General features: G+C 37.7%; 1 protein-coding gene across 3 annotated transcripts in view; it reads left to right on the top strand.

Moving 5' to 3' along the window:
• Positions 1-17,371, top strand: part of LOC136708471 (transcriptional repressor p66-beta-like) — a 32,263-nt gene extending 14,892 nt beyond the window's left edge. For all 3 annotated transcript variants that reach the window (XM_066683049.1, XM_066683051.1, XM_066683050.1), the window contains exons 2-11: positions 2,394-2,768; positions 6,240-6,366; positions 8,002-8,133; positions 9,826-9,957; positions 11,616-11,786; positions 12,040-12,373; positions 13,327-13,529; positions 13,690-13,800; positions 14,470-14,683; positions 15,013-17,371. In XM_066683049.1, coding sequence (XP_066539146.1) covers positions 2,395-2,768; positions 6,240-6,366; positions 8,002-8,133; positions 9,826-9,957; positions 11,616-11,786; positions 12,040-12,373; positions 13,327-13,529; positions 13,690-13,800; positions 14,470-14,683; positions 15,013-15,149 — 1,935 coding nt within the window. In that variant the 5' untranslated portion in view covers position 2,394 and the 3' untranslated portion in view covers positions 15,150-17,371. The remainder of the gene's footprint in view (positions 1-2,393; positions 2,769-6,239; positions 6,367-8,001; positions 8,134-9,825; positions 9,958-11,615; positions 11,787-12,039; positions 12,374-13,326; positions 13,530-13,689; positions 13,801-14,469; positions 14,684-15,012) is intronic.
• The last annotated feature ends 1,400 nt before the right edge of the window (positions 17,372-18,771 follow it).

Below are 18,771 nucleotides of genomic sequence, written 5' to 3'. Positions count from 1 at the left end.
GATAGAGAGCCTCAGTGTAGCAGCAGTCATGACACTTCATTATTTTTTCAGCAAGGAGTCAGACATAGCTTCCTTTATTAGATCAAGGAGTTAATTTTCCTGACTTGTATTAAATTGGCTATTTTTCAGAATTTATTTTCAAATTTGCATATGCTCTCTTGCTAATGTAATAATACATTTTTAAAATCCAAAGACATTTCACAACTGGGAAATCAACCAAATCAACAGTAAACATAAGACAACTCTCCTACACACAATCACAAAGTTGCTACACAGTATATAAAGATATAAGATTATATGAAGCAAAGCATTTCAGCAAGCATAGCTTATGGTGCACTTGCATCAAAGAACATGCACATGTTCCTACACCGCACACTTGGTTCCAGACATTGCAGTTTCAGGAGTACACCTATGTTACTTCAGATAATCTGTGTTAAGGACATGAACATTATGAGCAGAACGTTGTGTGGTCAGCTGAATTTATGTAGACACAGACCTCCTTCACTGATAATGCATCCTTTTGCTGGCAACGTACTGACAATAACACTCAATTTACTTAAAGATAATGAAAGCCATAAGTAATGTACCATAATGAATATTCTTGGCCAAGCCAAAAGCAACCATTCATGGCTGTTTTCAGCGGTTACATTTTGGCACAAGTACACCTTAACTGGGACACCAATTAAATTCTTGAGCTTTGATTCCTTATTTGAATTTTCTGTTCCACCTTAAAAGCAATTATAATTTACTGCTTGGGCATGACAATATTTAACATTTAAGATGGAACAGAAAATGTAAAAATGCTGATTATAAAGCCAAATTCAAGTTCATAGTGTTTTGTTGTTGTTGTTTTTTTAAAGCATATATTAAGCATATAAGAGTTAAGCATATATTGTTGTAGTATCAAAACTGTTCTTGCTTACTGACCATTCCATGTAATCTGATCTTATAAATCTTTCGATCTTCCACATAACCACTGGTTGTAAATTTCTAGTCTGTAATGTTCCTGCTGGGCACAGTGAAATAGTGTCATACAGTGACATTACAGCTGCTTTTAATCTCCACTGAGTGCCACAGTAGAACAAATCAGAACTGAAAAAGCTATTTTGATCATTTTCAGCTGAAGGTTTTCAATAGTCAAACTTTGGTAGAACTTTGCTAGCTGTTATATTCTATTTATAAACTTTTCCAAAAAAAACTAAGGATTCCTTTTTTGTTCCATTTTGCACACTTAGAATATGGCATGCAGGATATCAACTAACCACAGTATATCATTTTCTGTAGTTGTTTGTGATACTGTTGAAACAGTACAGATCAAACAGCAGGGCAATGCTAGAAGAATGTCTGTAAGAAGTGACTACCAATCCAATGGTCTGCTGGTGAGGAATGTGGGGACGTGTCACCAGTAACAAATCTGCGTGCACTGGTGTAGACAGTCTCAAGGGGTTACAGAATAGACATGGAAGCTTCTGTTACAATACAAGTAGCAGACAGATGGAACGAATGTTCAAGCTTTTATTGTCCTGCCTGAGGTAGCTTTGATTTTACAGACAAATCCAGGCTAAATAACCAGCTTTCCTGTTTATTTTACCATGAAGTTCAAATGATCCGTCCTCAGTCCAGATGGTAGATATATCTTTTAAAATGGACATTATCAAAGGGAATTTTTCCATGGAAATTATTCTTAGAGCTATTGCAGCTCTCCTTGATTATCAGACTTTATATTTCTTTTTAAATCATGCATATTTTCCACAGGTAGAGAAATATAGGTTAATTATTTATGCACACTGATGCACGGGTGCTATGATGCTGCATTAAGTGAAGCAATATAAACATAATGTGAATTATTTCTGCACAGGAAAAGATGCCTGTATTGCATACATACGATACATATGGAGCTTGCCTAATGGGTTTGTAAAGCAATTGTAACTTTTCTGGATGTTCTTGAATATTCATGGGGCATATTCAGGATAGAAGTATAAACTGAAGACTATGTGTAAAACCTCAGCTTTAAGCTGAGATTTATTTGTTTACATATTTCTGATGAACTGAATAAAAAAGAAAAAACACTCGACGAAAAAAGATTATTTCATTATCCCAGGAGGCAGAAGGTATTACTGTGAAGAATGTGCACTCTATATTGTGTGTTTTCTGCAATACCAAATCTACAAATACAAAGGGAGTGTCTCAAGGGAGTGATGAAACAAGCTGTATTCTGAAATCTATTACATTTCCATGAGGCTGCCTCTAATTTAATTTTTGACAGGTTAGTCTGCTTTGATGGGGAATGGACATGAAATGATGGAGGTTTGAAATCAGTTTAAATGAGAAAATTCTCAGCTCATGTTTGGCTGTAGGAAAAGTTTTTGACTGCTGTTTGTGTTCTTGTTCAGGATGGATCGCATGAGTGAGGAGGCACTGCGGCTGAACCTGCTGAAGCGGGGCTTGGAGCCTGCAGAGGAGCGCAGCCGGATCCAAGATGATGTTTTGCCCAAAAGGCTGAAGGTGGAGGGCCATGAGGCCATGGAGCGGCTAAAGATGCTGGCTTTGTTAAAGCGTAAGGACTTTGGTGGCCTGGAGGGCGGTTCAGGGGCACTTGCAGACCTGCGGAGCGCAGGAGCCAGCAGCCACATGGCACTGGGATATGCTACCTATGAGGAGAAGCTGAACGGCAGCCTGAGAGCACCAGGCATGGCTCACTCGCTGATGGGTCGTAGCGGCAAAGAGAATATTAGTGATGAGCCTGTGGACATGAGTGCCAAAAGGAGGTGAGAGGAAATATGAATACCCTTTTAGAACCATACAGTGGTTATGATTCAGTGTAGGGATTAGGGCTGGGCAGTGTTTATATATAACTGTCATACAGTTTCCAAAGTATTTTTTGGTATACAGTAATACAACAGGTTTATCTTACTGTAACCCAATAAGAAAATGGGAATTTCTGTCTTACTTTGAGCCAATAAGTAGAGGGGAATTATAATTTGGGTTATTCTCTTTAGCAGTTTTCTGGATAGACATGGAATAGAAATTTGTCTTATTATCATTTTTTGTACAGTCATCATTTGCAAATATTTTTTCCAGTACCGTATCAGTGTCATAATTCCCAGCCCTATTATATGCAGTGTCTGGGTGTATGATGATAGCCAATAATTATTACATTTTTACGTACAATTCTGGCAACACCTTTTTTTGTCACTTTACACTCTTAAAAATAAAGGTGCTAAAAAGAGTTCTTTAAGATATGCCGTAGAAGAACAACTTTTGGTTCTACACAGAACCATGTGAGAGTGTGAGGAACTTTTTAAAGATGTCCTTAAGTTTTTTACCCATTTAAATGTATTAGCAAAAAATGCTTCTTTATGGAAACAAAATTGGTTCTTCTATGTCATCGCTCAAACAAGCACCTCAAAAGCAGCACCTTTATTTTTAAAAGTGTACCAAAGTTCATTCTGTTATCTTCTCTAATGTGAATAAAGGTAAATTTAGATGTTTAATAATCATTAAGCTCACACTGCCAGTTAGTCCTGTTTTCAGCTGAAGCATTTTGTGCAGTATGATTTACAGTATTATGAATAAATAACACCAGTCATATATAAGCATCAAGAACAAAACAGTAAATAAATGTATATTTTTAACCAAAAATACATATATTTCTCAACAAATAAATATAATATAGGCTACAATTTCAAATACAGTGGCTCAACAGGTAGTATCGCTCTCACACAGCTCCAGGGTCCTAGGATTGTGGATTCCAATCCTGCCTCGGGTTGCTATCTGTGAGGAGTATGTTGTTTCTTCCCTGGTTCTGCATTGGTTTCCTCCAAGGAGTCTGGTCTCCTTAAATTGTTTTTCAAAAACTCATGTTGGTACGTGGATTGGCTACTCAAAAACCTTTCCTACGTGTGAGTGGGTGTTTGACTGTTATGTCCTGTGATGGACTGACACCTCATCCTCATTTCCTGCCTTGCATCAAATCATTCCAGGTAGGATATGGGCCCATCATGATCCTGAACACGATAAAGAGGTTGCAGAAAATAAATGAATGAATGAATCATTGAATTTGATGATTATTCAAATGACTAATCTGATTTATGATAATAAAAGCTTTGAGCATTTCAACTTTGCTAAACCTCAGCTGAACTCTTCTCAAACTTTGTTACAAACTGCAAATTTGAATATATAACAAATTTCACACTAATGACATTTTCGCTCTGCAGCATCAGAGAGCAACTATAAAGTTTTCAGGAGATTTTTTTCCTTTTGGTTTGTTTGTTTATTTAGCAAATAATAAATCTGTTGCTGACGTAAGGAATTCTTATTCTAGACTCAAAACATAGCTCTATATACAGGTGCTGGTCCTAAAATTAGAATATCATAAAGTTGATTTACTTCAGTAATTCCAATCACAAAGTGAAACTTGTATATTATACTCATTCATTACACACAGACTGATATGTTTCAAGTGTTTATTTCTTTTAATTTGATGAATATAACTGACAGCTAATGAAATCCCCAAATTCAGTATCTCAGAAAATTTGAATATTGTGCAAAGGTTTAATATTAAAGACATGGGGTATTACACTCTAATCAGCTAATTAACTCAAAACACCTGCAAAGACCTTTAAATGGTCTCTCTATCTACTTCTGTAGGCTACACCATCATGGGGAAGACTGCTGACTTGACAGTTGTCCAAAAGACGACCATTGACACCTTACACAAGCAGGGCAAGACACAAAAGGTCATTGCTAAAGAGGCTGGCTGTTCACAGAGCACATTAATAGACACGCAAAGGCAAGGAAAATATGTGGTAGGAAAAAGTGTACAAGCAATAGGGATAAACTCACCCTGGAGTGGATTGTGAAACAAAACCCCTTTCAAAAATGTGTGGGAGATTCACAAAGACTGGACTCCAGCTGGAGTCAGTGCTTCAAGAACCACCACGCACAGACGTATGAGACCCATGGGTTTCAGCTGTCGCATTCCTTGTGTCAAGCCACTCTTGAACAAGAGACAGCGTCACCAGCACCTCTTATTTCTGAGGACACTAAAGTTCGCCATTCTGGTGAACTCCTATTGCTATGTGATTGAGAGTATCCTGTCCAGCTGTATCACAGTCTGGTATGGGAACTACACTGTTTAAGACCGCAAGTCACTACAGCGAGTGGTGAAAATGGCCTAGAAAATCACAGTGACTCCACTTCCATCAGTTGAGAACGTCCAGAAGAAATGCTGTCTATGTTGAGTCCCATTGCCTTCTGGCAGGCACTTCAGGAGCCTCCGGATCAGGACAAGTAGATTGAGGTACAGCTTCTTCCCCAGAGCTGTCTCCTTATTGAACTCTGTCCACCATTAACACTCACCCATCCATATTCTGGTCATTGACTGCACTACATTTTCTGTATTATTATTATTAATTGTACATAATTGTATATTATGTTTAATGAGTTTACATATTCTGCATATTCACTTAATATAAACATATTCAACTCTTCCATTGTAACCCAAACCTGTAAATTAGTCATCTTGGCACCTGCACACTGTGCCAAAGTTACTAGCACCTGGTTTAAGGACCATGGTATCCCTGTTCTTAATTGGCCAGCAAACTTGCCTGACCTTAACCCCACAGAAAATCTATGGGGTACTGTGAAGAGGAAGATGCAGTATGCCAGACCCAACAATGCAGAAGAGCTGAAGGCCACTATCAGAGCAACCTGGGCTCTCATAACACCTGAGCAGTGCCACAGACTGATCGACTCCATGCCACGCCACATTGCTGCAGTAATTCAGGCAAAAGGACTTTTCGTGTTCATACTTTTCAGTTGGCCAGCATTTCTAAAAATCCTTTTTTTTTGTATTGGTCTTGAGTAATATTCTAATTTTCTGAGATACTGAATTTGGGGTTTTCATTAGTTGTCAGTTATAATCATCAAATTAAAAGAAATAAACACTTGAAATATATCAGTTTGTGTGTAATGAATGAGTATAATATACAAGTTTCAATTTTTGATTTGAATTACTGAAATAAATAAATTTTTTATGACCAGCACCTATATATGCACTATGAATATTCAGCAATATTTCGCTTTCTAATTTATTTAAGTGTATAGTTTGCATATAAAATAAAAATATGATTCCATATTAAAAATGATCCCACATTAAAATAAATGCATATGAATATGCTTCTAAACCCGCCAGTGATAACAAATGCTTGACCAAAACGTGTTATTTGTGTTGACAGTGTTGTGGATAAAGAGCGTCACACACCCTCACCTGATGTGATTGTCTTGTCGGATAACGAGGCATCCAGCCCCAAAGGAGCAGGCAGAGAGGAACGAGCGAAGCCTGTAAACCTGGACATGTTCAAGGTAAAGAGGCAGGAGTATGAGAGTGTGCATGTGTACATGATCTTAAAAAGAAGACCTACAGTGTTCTGATATATAAAAAGTCCTGACCTTAATACAAAATTAATACAAAAACAAATTTTCTGAAAGAGAAAAAAGATTAGAGTTACAGTATATTTGGGATATATTTTATACAATAGTTCAGACAACACAGGTTTGATTTGTGGTAGCAGAATAATTTTTCACACTAATCATCCTGTTGGGCGGCACGGTGGCGCAGTAGGTAGTGTCGCAGTCACACAACTCCAGGGGACTGGAGGTCTCTGTCTGTGAGGAGTTGGTGTGTTCTCCCTGTGTCCGTGTGGGTTTCCTCCGGGTGCTCCTGTTTCCTTCCACAGTCCTAAAACACACATTGGTAGGTGAATTGGCGACTCAAAAGTGTCGGTAGGTGTGAGTGAATGTGTGTGTGTGTGTGTGTTGCCCTGTGAAGACTGGCGCCCCCTCCAGGGTGTATTCTTGCCCTGCGCCCAATGATTCCAGGTAGGCTCTGGACCCACCGTGACCCTGAACTGGATAAGCGCTTACAGATAATGAATGAATCATCCTGTTGCTCTGAGAACTAGTTGCTTGTTAGCTGCATGCTCGAGCTAACCCTTTTTGTGCATAAAATAGATGTAGTAGAAAACTACTGTATGATAAAATATATTTGCGTGCACAATTGATCATGTCCACAATTATTAAGGTGCACCTTAAAGCATTCACTAATATTAAGTATTGTCTACAAAGTTTTTGACAAATGATAAGCAATAATGCAGTACACACGAGGCACATTTTTTAACATAAAAAGTACTTACATATCATCACTATCCAAAGAAAAGCATTTATTTCCCAAAGAGTAATTTAACAGAAGGAAAAAACTCCTCCTTAATAAAATTCAGAGTTTCTAGTCTGTTTGCATGCTCAAATCTAGTCTAATGTGTTTACGCACACCCAGTGTCAGTAAATGAGTAAAAGAAACAAGCTGTCTCGGTCCGGTATGCTAGGCTGTACCTCCCTCTGCTCAAGGCCAGAAAAGGCATCTGTTGTTATTTTAGACAAAAGAGAGAACTCCAAACATTCAAAAGCATGCACCAAGATGAAGATCTTGATCTATACCTGCTCCGTAGGTGCATAATATGCACTTATTTTGCTGTTTCAGGTTAATTAAGTTGGAAGTATCTCCAAATTCAGGAGATGGCTAACTGCATTACTGAAAGTGCTACAAAACTAAACAACTAAATTTTTAAACGAATTTCTGTCATAGTTCAACAGTGAATAAAATCTTATCGACATGTTCAACTTCAGCCTTGTTCAGTTTTTCTTCTCAAACATATGGTTCCACCTTAAAAGACAAAGAGCTTCGGAACATAAACAAACTGAATTTCTCCTCCATCAAAAATGCCCCCTCTGATGGAGTATATCTGTGGAGTATATCTGTGGAGTATATCTTCTGGTTTATTTGGTAGGACATAGTAGGGCATAAGTTATACATCCCACATTATATTACATCCAATAATATAAAACTTGTATATAGACAGTATAATATGACCCATAAGTTTTTCATTGTGTATATGTGTGTGTGTGTGTGTGTGTGTGTGTGTGTGTGTGTGTGTGTTTTAGGGGAAGAGTGTAGTGGAGCGCCAGCGAGTTATTAAGGCTTTGAGAGAGGAGCTGAGGCTGGAGGAGGCTCGTTTGGTTCTGCTCAAGAAACTCAGACAGTCTCAGCTACAGAAAGAGAACCTCTCCCACAAGGTTTTTTTTCTCTCTCTCTCTCTCTCTCTGTATCTATCTCTCTTCTTTCTCTCTCCCTCTCACTCTCTTACTGGCTTTCTCTCACTCGTTATCTAAATCTCAATCTGTTTCCTTTCTGTCTCACTTTCTCTCTCACTAACTCTATTTTCTTCTTTTTCTGTCTTTCTTTCTTTCTTTCTTTTACATTAATGTTTCATAATACCTTTCCACATGTTTGTTCTCCAAGTATGCCCAAGGACTGTCCAGAACTGCATGATTACTATGAACGTTAGGGTGGTTTTCCTGCTTATACAGTTTAAATTATTGAGAAAAGTTCAATAGTAAAATTTTTCACAACCATAATAAACTGTTAATGATCAAAGGAAAAGCTCTGGAGTGTAGTCCGTCAAAGTCTGATTTATAATAATTAGGGATGCATTGGACCACTTTAATTCCCTTTATTATCTATATATTTTATTGTGCTCATGGCAGATTTAAAAAAATAGCTTCTTTTTATGGTGTCAGTAATTACATGTGATATAAAAAAAATAATATACAACTAAAATTGTGTTACTCTGCACGTACCGACACTTTTGTCTCGTTTGATTTTTTTTAATCTTCCTAGATTCTACAACAAATAATTGATGTGTTGCATTCCAAAATGGTGTATATACATTTTCTGTAATAATTTTGTTGTTGTCCAATTAAAAACACGTATCTCCCAAAATAGTAACTTTAAAGGAGAAGGAAAAAAACCTTTTTAACTTTAAAAGGAAGTGAATCTAAACCTTTTTTTTTTTCAAATTAAGTAATTTTGAAACATTTCTATTGATCCATTCATTGTTTACTTTTCAAACGACAGCTGCTGTTTTCAAAGCATGTAGTAAACTAAAAATCGACATAAATGGAGATATGCATTTTTAATTGGATAGCTACAATATGTAAAGAGATTTGAAAAGGATATAACAGCTGAGCTGTAAAGGCCAAACCAATTTTTATAATAGAGGTAATAATACTCATGCAGCACTGATATCTCTTACAAACGTAAACAACAAGCATTATTAAAAAGAAAATTGAAATTCATTTTTATGCATTCTGGAGTTAAATTCTTTCATTTATGATTGAATTGAATAGTGTACTAAATTCAGTACATTTAATTCTAACTCAGTTAATGAGTTAGAAATGTCCGACCATTTTGGAGATCCTGATGCCTGCCCAGTCACTTGATGAATGTAGCAGTTGTAGAGAAGGTAGTGTAGTCAGTCATTCTGGAACAAAAGCTTCTAAAATGTTGATCCTCATCCAGAGTTTGAATCAGTTACATCTGGATTTAACACAGCGTTTACGTGTAGGTGTGCCCTTCTCAAAACATTTCTAAATAATCAGTGACTGGAATCAGACTCAGTAACTGGAATACAGCAATCAGTATGCATTACAGGTCATGGGTGTGCCATAAACAATTGACTGATTCTTTGTTTGCTTTGTTCCTGTTGATTCTCTTTCAGGGTTTTTTTTAAACAGCTGTAGCCCTTTCCACATGATTCTCACATTCTGAAGGTTTGATGAACTAAATCAGAGGTGTTAAATTAGGAGCAAAGTGTAAAGGCTTTTCCCATGCCTTTTTCTCCTATAATCCCCCATTAAAGAGCAGATATATCACTCAGACTAGATCACTCTGTGAACATCTTTCTTACTTTTCTACTTTTTTACAAGGTATCAGTGGTCCAAAGCAGTTCTTCCTCAGTTCACCCCGCAGCCCAGAGCTCTCAGGTCAGCAGCAAGCTGCCCACTGGAGCGTGCCACAGAAATCACAGCACAGACTCCCAGAACCTCCGTGCAGCACAGGTCAGGAACAAATAAACAAACAGCAAAAACACAAACATAACCAAGATCACAGATGTAAACATACACTCACAAACACAGAACATTCTATTGTGCAGTGTGACATAAACCTTCTGTCCTCTTAGAAACTGTAGCCCGTGTTAACCACTGTCCAGTGCTTAAAAAGTGAATATTTTCAGGAATATCTGGTAGATTTTGGCCGGAATTTACAAAGTGATAAGTAGTGTAGCTACTTGAGAAAGCTGCATGGGAACAGATGTACAGTTGTGTAGGGGCATAGCCCCACATGGGTAGAATTGAGAGTATTTTACCAATAATTGTGTTGTAACAAATCTCAAAGGCTAGTTGCTACATTCAGTAAAATATTTGGTAAATAGTTTGAGTTTCCTAATTTTGTTTCATTTTCTAAATACGAACACATAATATATAACAATTATATTCTTAACCCTGAAACAACAGGGTCCAACACATATTGGGTCTGGCGACTAATTGGATGGGAGACGCAGAGGAGCTGTATATGTGAACGTAAATGACATGAATCATTTGTACTAGACCTAACCTGGATTTTATCCTGCCAGCCCCTTAGTACAAATTTCTGGTAATGTCCAGGTGAACCCCTTTTTGAACAGAGTGGGTAATGTTCCTGAGAATTCGCTGTGAATTTATCTGACATGGACAGCCTCTGGCTGTATGCTACATGTGTGTAAGGGAAACACCAGATTCTCCAGACAGTTTCTGGAATTCATATGTGAAAATGGCATAGGAAACATTGGGTGGCTGTTGGAGGTGGTGTTCGTGGGGCGACACTATCCCTGTGGTTTGTGTGGACCACGGTGCCTGAGTGCCATGAGAGGGGCACTACCAAAGAAACAACACTGTCTTTTGGATGTGATAAAACAGGTCTCTGAGGATGTTACAATCCCTGGGATTTTTCTCAAGGAGAGTAGGGGTGTTAGCTGATGTCCTGTTAAATCTAGTACTTTCTCCGTCTTCAAAGATGGGCTCAGTGATTCTCTTAACTCCTCTCTATCTAAGAGCTGCAAACTAATCATTCAGGTGGATGCTGCACATGGTGGTGGTCAAGTTAACTCCCTAATGTTTAAAACATGTAAAGCCTATATAAGAATAGCTATCATTCTCATGGTGAATTTTAATACAATTTATATAATAACTGCAGTGTGAAATCAATATATTAAATGTTTTGCTAGTTTTCCTACTCTGTTTTGGATATATGCTTCAAAATGATTCTATATTAAAACCACCAGTAAATAAAGTAGGTGGGAATGAAATCTGTGCATACAGTTCAGTAATTAAAAACACTTCAGAAGAAAAAATATTTTATTAGTACAAAACCATTTCTTAAAATGGATTTTCCACAGCTGCTTGCAAAGTTCATAGATATTAGTATGAGAGGACAAGACGATGACATAGAGCATGTCAGTACAGGCAGGCTTTTATAACAAAAAACTATGGTAAGTGTTTAATGACACATCAACACAAATATTTAGACTGATACTGCCATCTTGTGGATATACATAAAAGTACAGTCTCCGCACACAGGATTACAGTCTCACAGGATTACACAATATAATATTTCATGGTATTGTGTATTATATATAGTAATGTGTGTGTGTGTGTGTGTGGTGATTTGTTCTCCCCAGGGTCAGAGCGTGATCAGGTCTGCCAGCAGTGCCTCTGTGTCCCAGATGATGATGTCGCAACGTGTGGTTGCCCCAAGCCCTGGGCAGCTGCAGGGCCACAGAGTACAATCTAAACCCAGCAGCATGCACACACCCACAGCCAACATCAGCAGCACTGTCAGCTACCAGCAGGTACAACATGCATATTTGAGCAGCCATATTGTGGAAAATTAACGTTTTGTCTTTTAATAAAAGGATTACCACCTAAGCTTGAAATCCAAAAAGAGTGCATTGAAATGATCTGAGATAAATGAACATATGAACATGAATTTGTTTATTACACTCTTTCGGGGTAGTTATATCACACTCTGCTGGCAGCTGTTAGCAAGATATTTTGTGCTTCAAATGCTAGTTAACACATTTAATGTGTGTTTTTTTTTCACAGGTATCTAGTCAGCAGGTGTCTGTGCCCCAGCGTTCTAGCTCTTCCATCTACATGAACCTGGCGCACATGCCAGCAGTGGGCGTGGCTGGGATGACAGGTGGGGTGGGATCGTCTTCACTGAGCAGTGGTGGCTCCACCTCTCTGCAGGATGTGGCTAGCAGTCAAGCTGCAGCCAAACTGGCCCTACGCAAACAGCTGGAGAAAACACTGCTGGAAATCCCACCACCAAAACCACCAGCCCCACTCCTCCATTTCCTGCCTTCAGCTGCCAACTCAGAGTTCATCTACCTGCTGGGTCTAGAGGAGGTCGTACAGTGTGTCCTCGACAGCCAGGGTAAGGCTTATGGTGGTATAATTGTATTAGTTCATATGGGTGAAGTGCTTCAGAGAATGCGAGACGTAAACCTGATTCTTTGTAAAAATATGACCCATCAAATTTAATATCTGTGTTTTGGCAGTCGTAATCTGCCACTTATGAAAAATGAATGTGTTCATGAGACTTGAATGAATGTGTTTATATGGGGAAATGTTCATGTAACAATTTCACCGTGCAGTGTCTTGAGATTTGCTTGAAAATCATCTGCAAATGTCAGCTTCGGCTACATCTCAACTTCAGCTAATCAAAACCTGTGTTGGGACCACAGTGCAGAGCAAATCTTTCACCTGATGAATGAAGGGAAAAAAAGAAAATTGATTATTAGACAAAATTGTCTAATTCGTGCTGATTGTTTTTCTGTTTTATTTGTTGTATCGTTATCCATGACAATAACATGCAAGTTTCTCACAGCTCACATTTCTATAACCAGCTTTCATGTGTTTCTGAATGAGCTGAATGCTTTTCATTGTGCTTTTCAAGTTTAAGGGAAAATGTACATAAAATTTATTTAGCTCACAGTATGCACCTAATTGTTTGAAAGTTTCACTGTGTGAAGTCTATTTTGAATAAATTAGTAGCAGGTGAGGAGAGGGGCAGCTTTTCATATGTAGACATCAAGGAGGAGCACTAGGATCTGCTTCTTTAATGGTTAGCTTTTATCATTTTTTTAAAATATGAAATTAAAAAACCTGATTACATCTACGCTGAAAATCTTTACATTGAATGCCCCATGTGTTTTGTTTCAGCCCTGTTTTGCTTGTTTGGGTGGTTATAATGTGTGTGCTGACTGTGGTAATTTGTGTAATAAAAACATTATTTTTTTATATATATAAATAATAAAAAATTTATTTGAATATAATTAATTCTATATAATAAAAAATCCTCACAGACGTGACTCTCTACATGTGTAGGTAAACAGCGTGGGATGCTGGGTCATTTGGAGCCCTTCGCATGTGCTCAGTGTAAAACTGACTTCACCCCTCACTGGAAACAGGAGAAGGGAGGACGCATCCTTTGTGAGACATGCATGATATCTAATCAGAAGAAGGCTCTGAAAGCTGAACACACAAACAGGCTGAAGAATGCATTTGTGAAGGCTCTGCAGCAAGAACAGGTAACAACAAAGGAGTTCTGATTCAAAACAAACAACTCAATCTATCATTATTAGTAATTGTAATAAATAAATAAATACGCTCACACGCACACACACATCATTTAATTTCTATATGTGCAATTTTTTATGTGCTTGTTGTGTGTTTATGGTTGTGTTGTAGGAGATTGAGCAGCGGCTGCAGCAACAAGCTGCTCTGTCCACCAGTCCCACAGTATCTGCGGCCAGCGTGAGCAAAGCTGAGTCCATGATCAGGCACCACACCATCAGACAGGTCGATACCCACAAATCTAAGCTCATTTTAAGTCTGTGGTCTAATAGATTGCACAGATTGTCTGTTTCATGTTTCATTTATATCTAGACATTTTTTCTTTTATTATAAAAACTTAAACCCAAACAATAATATATATCGATCAGACACAAAATTCAAATGAGTGTGTGTTGGGCTTGTGTGTGTGGATCAGACACAGCAGTGCTGTTTGAGGTTTCCAAAATCCCAGTGTCACTGCTGGACTGAGAAAGTTTCACCCAAAAAGTCCAGCCAACAGCTTACTATGGGCAACATCTAGTGACCAGTGATGAAGGATCAGAGGACATACACTTTGTGGCAAAAAAAGAGCCACTGTCTGACTTTAAAAATGCAAAGTGGACCAATGAGGTGGATGAATTTAATTCACTGGCCAGTAATTGAGTGTTAAACAACTCCAGCAGCACTGCTGTGTCTGAACCACTTGTACATGTGCAACACATCACCACTATGTCAATGTCACTTCCATCCTGAGATTGAACAAATGGACTACAGTTTTATTTCAGAATTATATATTGCACAATGTCTGGCTCAAAAGTGTGTGCTCTTTTTTGGTAGGACCCTTTATGAAAGAAATCAATGCAGCTGTGTAGCAACACTGTGTGTATTTGCTTTTGTGTGTGTAATACTGTGCAGGCGCCCCAGTCCCAGGCTGCTCAGACCCAGGCCTCTGTGCACCGCCATGCAAATTCTGCAGGGTCTGCTTCAGTGCGGGGTGTGCTTTCCAACTTTGCCCAGGCTTCCCAGCTCGCATTGCCCACTGCTATCATGGGCATGACCAGCAAACACTGCTCCAGCTCAAGCAGTCGGGCACAACATGACAGCCGACATCAGCTATACAGCATCCCTGGTAAGTGTGTTAGTGTGAGTTTGTAGACATCTCTGGGGATCAGATCTTCCTCTGATGATAGGCCCACACTTACAACTGATCCACTCAGGAGCCCCTAATTAGGGATTCGGTTCAACAAGCACAGCACAGGTCACCAAATTAATGCAAAAGTTACCAAAAAAAATGTTTTCTTCAAATTTTAATCTTACTGTTAATTTTCTGTCTCCCTGTTACTCTCTTTTCCTGTCACTCTTGCCTGTACCCATTTCTTTCTCTCCCCTTATTTATCTTTCTTGCTTGTCGTTTCTCTCTCTCTCTCTCTCTCTCTCTCTCTCTCTCTCTCTCTCTAGGAGTAAACATTGCTTACCTGAGTCCAGGCACTGTTGGAGGTCATAAATCGTCAAGTTTAGCAGACAGACAGCGAGAGTACCTGCTGGACATGATCCCTCCTCGTTCTATATCTCAATCCATTACTGGGCAGAAATAAACAACTTTCAACCCACCCCTAACCCCAACACTCTCACAAATGCACTCAGACACTCTCTATCTCTCTCTGTCTCTCTCTCACTCTCTCTCTCTCTGTCTTTCTCTCCCTTTCTCTCTCTCTCTCTCCCTCTCTCTCTCACTCACAGACGCGCGCACACACACACACACACACACACACACACACACACCTTCTCAACCCCCAGTTGCATGCAGTGCCTGTCAGTTTGCTTACCAGCTAATCTTTCTGTGTAACACAATCAGTGACTGTAAGTGCTGAGGCTTCAGTCACTCTCTGCAAGTATGCAAACTCTCCTCAACACTGCTTTTCCCTTTGTTGTCCAGTGACTGTCTCCTCCACACCTCCGCCACCCCACATGTGGATGTGTTTTGTACATCTGTGTGCTTTTCGGTTCGGACGGGTTATTAATTTCAGCATTGGTGTTTTGAATGTGTCTGTGCGTGAATGTGGTGGAAATGTGCAGAGAAAAAACGGAGGGAAACTCCTGGGCTTCAGAATTTGAGAATTTTTCAAATCTGAATTGGATGAATTTAAATGGACAGTTTAAGTTTTTTGTTTTGTTTTGTTTGTTTTTCTTCTCTTTTTTTAAATGTTGCTTGTTTTGTTTTTTGTTTTTATTTTTTCCTGAAAGCAAATATCAGTGTTTTTATTGAGATGGAATTTAAACAAAGAAGCCTTATTATATTCACTTTACATGGAGAGCTTTTGTTTTCATGGCTACTTTTGGCTGACTCTGCAATACCTAATCATCATTTCCTAAAGACTGGATGGCTATTTGTTCTGGTCTGTGACGGTTTTCGTGGAAACAGTTCAAGCATTTTTTAGGGCTCTTTTTGTTTCTGCAAATTTTATATGAGCATGTATAAGTCGTGTGTGTAAGACCTCTGAGCTGCCAGTCAGTAATTCATAATCCTCCTGTCACACACATGCACGCACTTTACATAAGATCATTTGGTTATTACCATGTTTCACAGTGATCTCTAAAATGACTCAGTTCTGTTTCACAGCAGATTAAATGAAGCTGACAGTCCACTTTTGACTTTAAATAATATGTAAGTAAAATGATCACTTTGGATGCTAAGTATATTTTGAATTTTTTTAAAGGTGCGTGTTTTCAGATTATCCTCTCTTCTTTGGTTGTTATCTGAACAGAGGAATTTCTTATGCACTGCCCCTTTAAAAGTCCAGTGCAATATTTAGACACAGGGAAGAAGTTCAGTTATAAAAAAAAAGTTATTTAAATATTCCCTTCAATAAAGTTATTTCTGTCATTTCATTTTCTTTTGTTAAATATGTACAGTATGTTACCAGTAGAACACTTTTTTTTCACTCTAACATGTGCCCAAGGTACTTTTGCTGACTTAAAAAAAAAACAAAAAAAAAAAAACTCTTCGTATCTGTAAAGCTGATTTTTAAAAATAAATTCTTACAAAGAATAATTCTGCTGAAAATTTAAGTCATGTTGTCAGTAATGCCCCTGTAACTTACTTACTGGTCAAGGTTTTATGAATATTAAGCTTATAGCAAGTATTAAAAATACTTAATTGCATGGAAGAAATTGTTAATAATGTACTGTAAATATGCTCCTAAACATAAAATCAACAGATTTGTACATTGTATAAAAAACCAAAAGCCATCGATATTGTGAGTGTCATTTTGTCATGTGATCCCTGTGTAGTACTACACAAAATGTTTGATATTTTGGTTTCATTTGGATTAATTCTCAAATATATTTTTATCCCTTCTGTATAAGTTGTACTATGTGATGTGTGCTTCATACGCCTGGGTCCTTCTGTTATTGAATTTTCTGAAGACTTACTCCATCACAACATTTCACTTAATTGTCTGTGTTGAGGTTGAAAGTTTAAGTTAATACACCACATTTGTAGATTAAGTTGTTGTACATTGAATTGTATGCTTGTGAGCTTTAAAAAGGCTCAGACGGCTTAATGAAACATTCTGTTGTCTCTGGCACTTGAAGAAGCTCTCAGCTCTTACATGTTTGTTCTCTAGAAAAGGTCATGATTCATCTACCCCAGGGCTAGCTCTTCACTTTCTTTTATATGTTTTCTCATTACAAAAGCAACGTGCTATATTTGCTATGGACAGAAAAATGAATGTGGAAATTGAACAGAGTGAAGGAAAACTTTTTTGCAGGACAAATGTTGCTCCATTTAATTTCAGTAAATAAGCTTACAATAAAATAAAGGAAATGCATCAGCAATTGCTTTGTAATTGGTGTTTTGAATCTAATTCTGAACACAGACTAGAATGTATTTATGTATCTACTTCTACAGTGCTTCTACTTCAGATCTGGATATTTAAGTTTTAAGGCTTTTATATATATTTATGAAGAAATGTGAGACTCTTGGAATGGTCATGATTTCGATGTAAACAACTCTTACTTTAGCTCTGAAAATAGCTCTGAGATCTTTATTTCAAACAAGTTTCAACATTTAGATTGCCATTTCTGTATAAAATGCATGGTTTAAAAAGTCCAGTTAGAAAACTTAATTCATCTTAATCACTTCCAGAATATTGCCAGTCTCATTATAAGGATAGAACTAGTTTACTGCATTAGCTACATACAGGAAAAAGCCCACCAAACTGGCAAGAGAAAGAAAACCTAAAGTCTATGATACACACACACACACACACACACACACACACAAACATTAACTGGGTATGACACTAGTAAAACACCAGGCGTTTAATCCTCAACAAATATTTTGCAATCCACAGAACTGATTATATTTCCTACATTTTCTTTTTTAAAGCACTGTAACTGGTGAGTACTGTCCATAGCCCTCCTATTGTTTAATGAGCACAGTATTGATTTAATTTTCAACCAAGATCCATATATTGACACAGGTATGGATTTATGTACTAAAAACATAAATAATTATATTTACATTTTCCCCACGTCTTTATACATGAGGATTTCACAGGTTGTTTTTGTTATGTGGCTTTCAGACTAGCAGTATCTGACTGGCAGTTATAATTTGTGTCTGATATAAAAAGCATTTTGGCATAACTTCGCCAGAGCTAAAATGCTGCAGGCTGAATCAATGGATATATGTAATTGTGTTGCTTTTTATGACATCACAAAACTTGTGAATTCAAAATGGGCCCTTTGAGCATCACAGTTAACATAAATGGACAGAATGGTATGCTAACTGACACGATGCTTAAATATTACCATTAATCTGTTGATATTTATTTTGAGAAATGTCCACAATATAAGCCCTAGTTAAATCACTGATCGATAGAAGATTTTTTTCCTAGAGACCTTTGATCTCGTGCAGCTCAGCACTAAAACACTTCAGCGCTTCAGTGCTTTGAACTAAAATAAATGGTGGGATTTTTCTACCATCATGGTTGAGATTAAATTTCACTCCAGTCAGTTTAGGAGACTCAAGACAAATCCAGTTCTCCAACTGGAAATACTTTGTGACACTATTAGGGGGTTTTGGAGTCAAAATTTCCCATTCATTCATTTGTGATTAGCGTTGTGATAATTAGCAGTTTTTTCATTGTAAAATAAATGTAAAAATACTTTTTAAACTTTCTGGAGGAAGATTACTCGGATGATTGTATGACTTCT

The sequence above is a fragment of the Hoplias malabaricus genome, chromosome 10, assembly GCF_029633855.1.
Source record: "Hoplias malabaricus isolate fHopMal1 chromosome 10, fHopMal1.hap1, whole genome shotgun sequence".
NCBI lineage: Eukaryota > Metazoa > Chordata > Actinopteri > Characiformes > Erythrinidae > Hoplias > Hoplias malabaricus.
The sequence above is the reverse complement of the archived record's forward strand: the minus strand, read 5'-3'. Positions and strand labels throughout refer to the sequence as shown.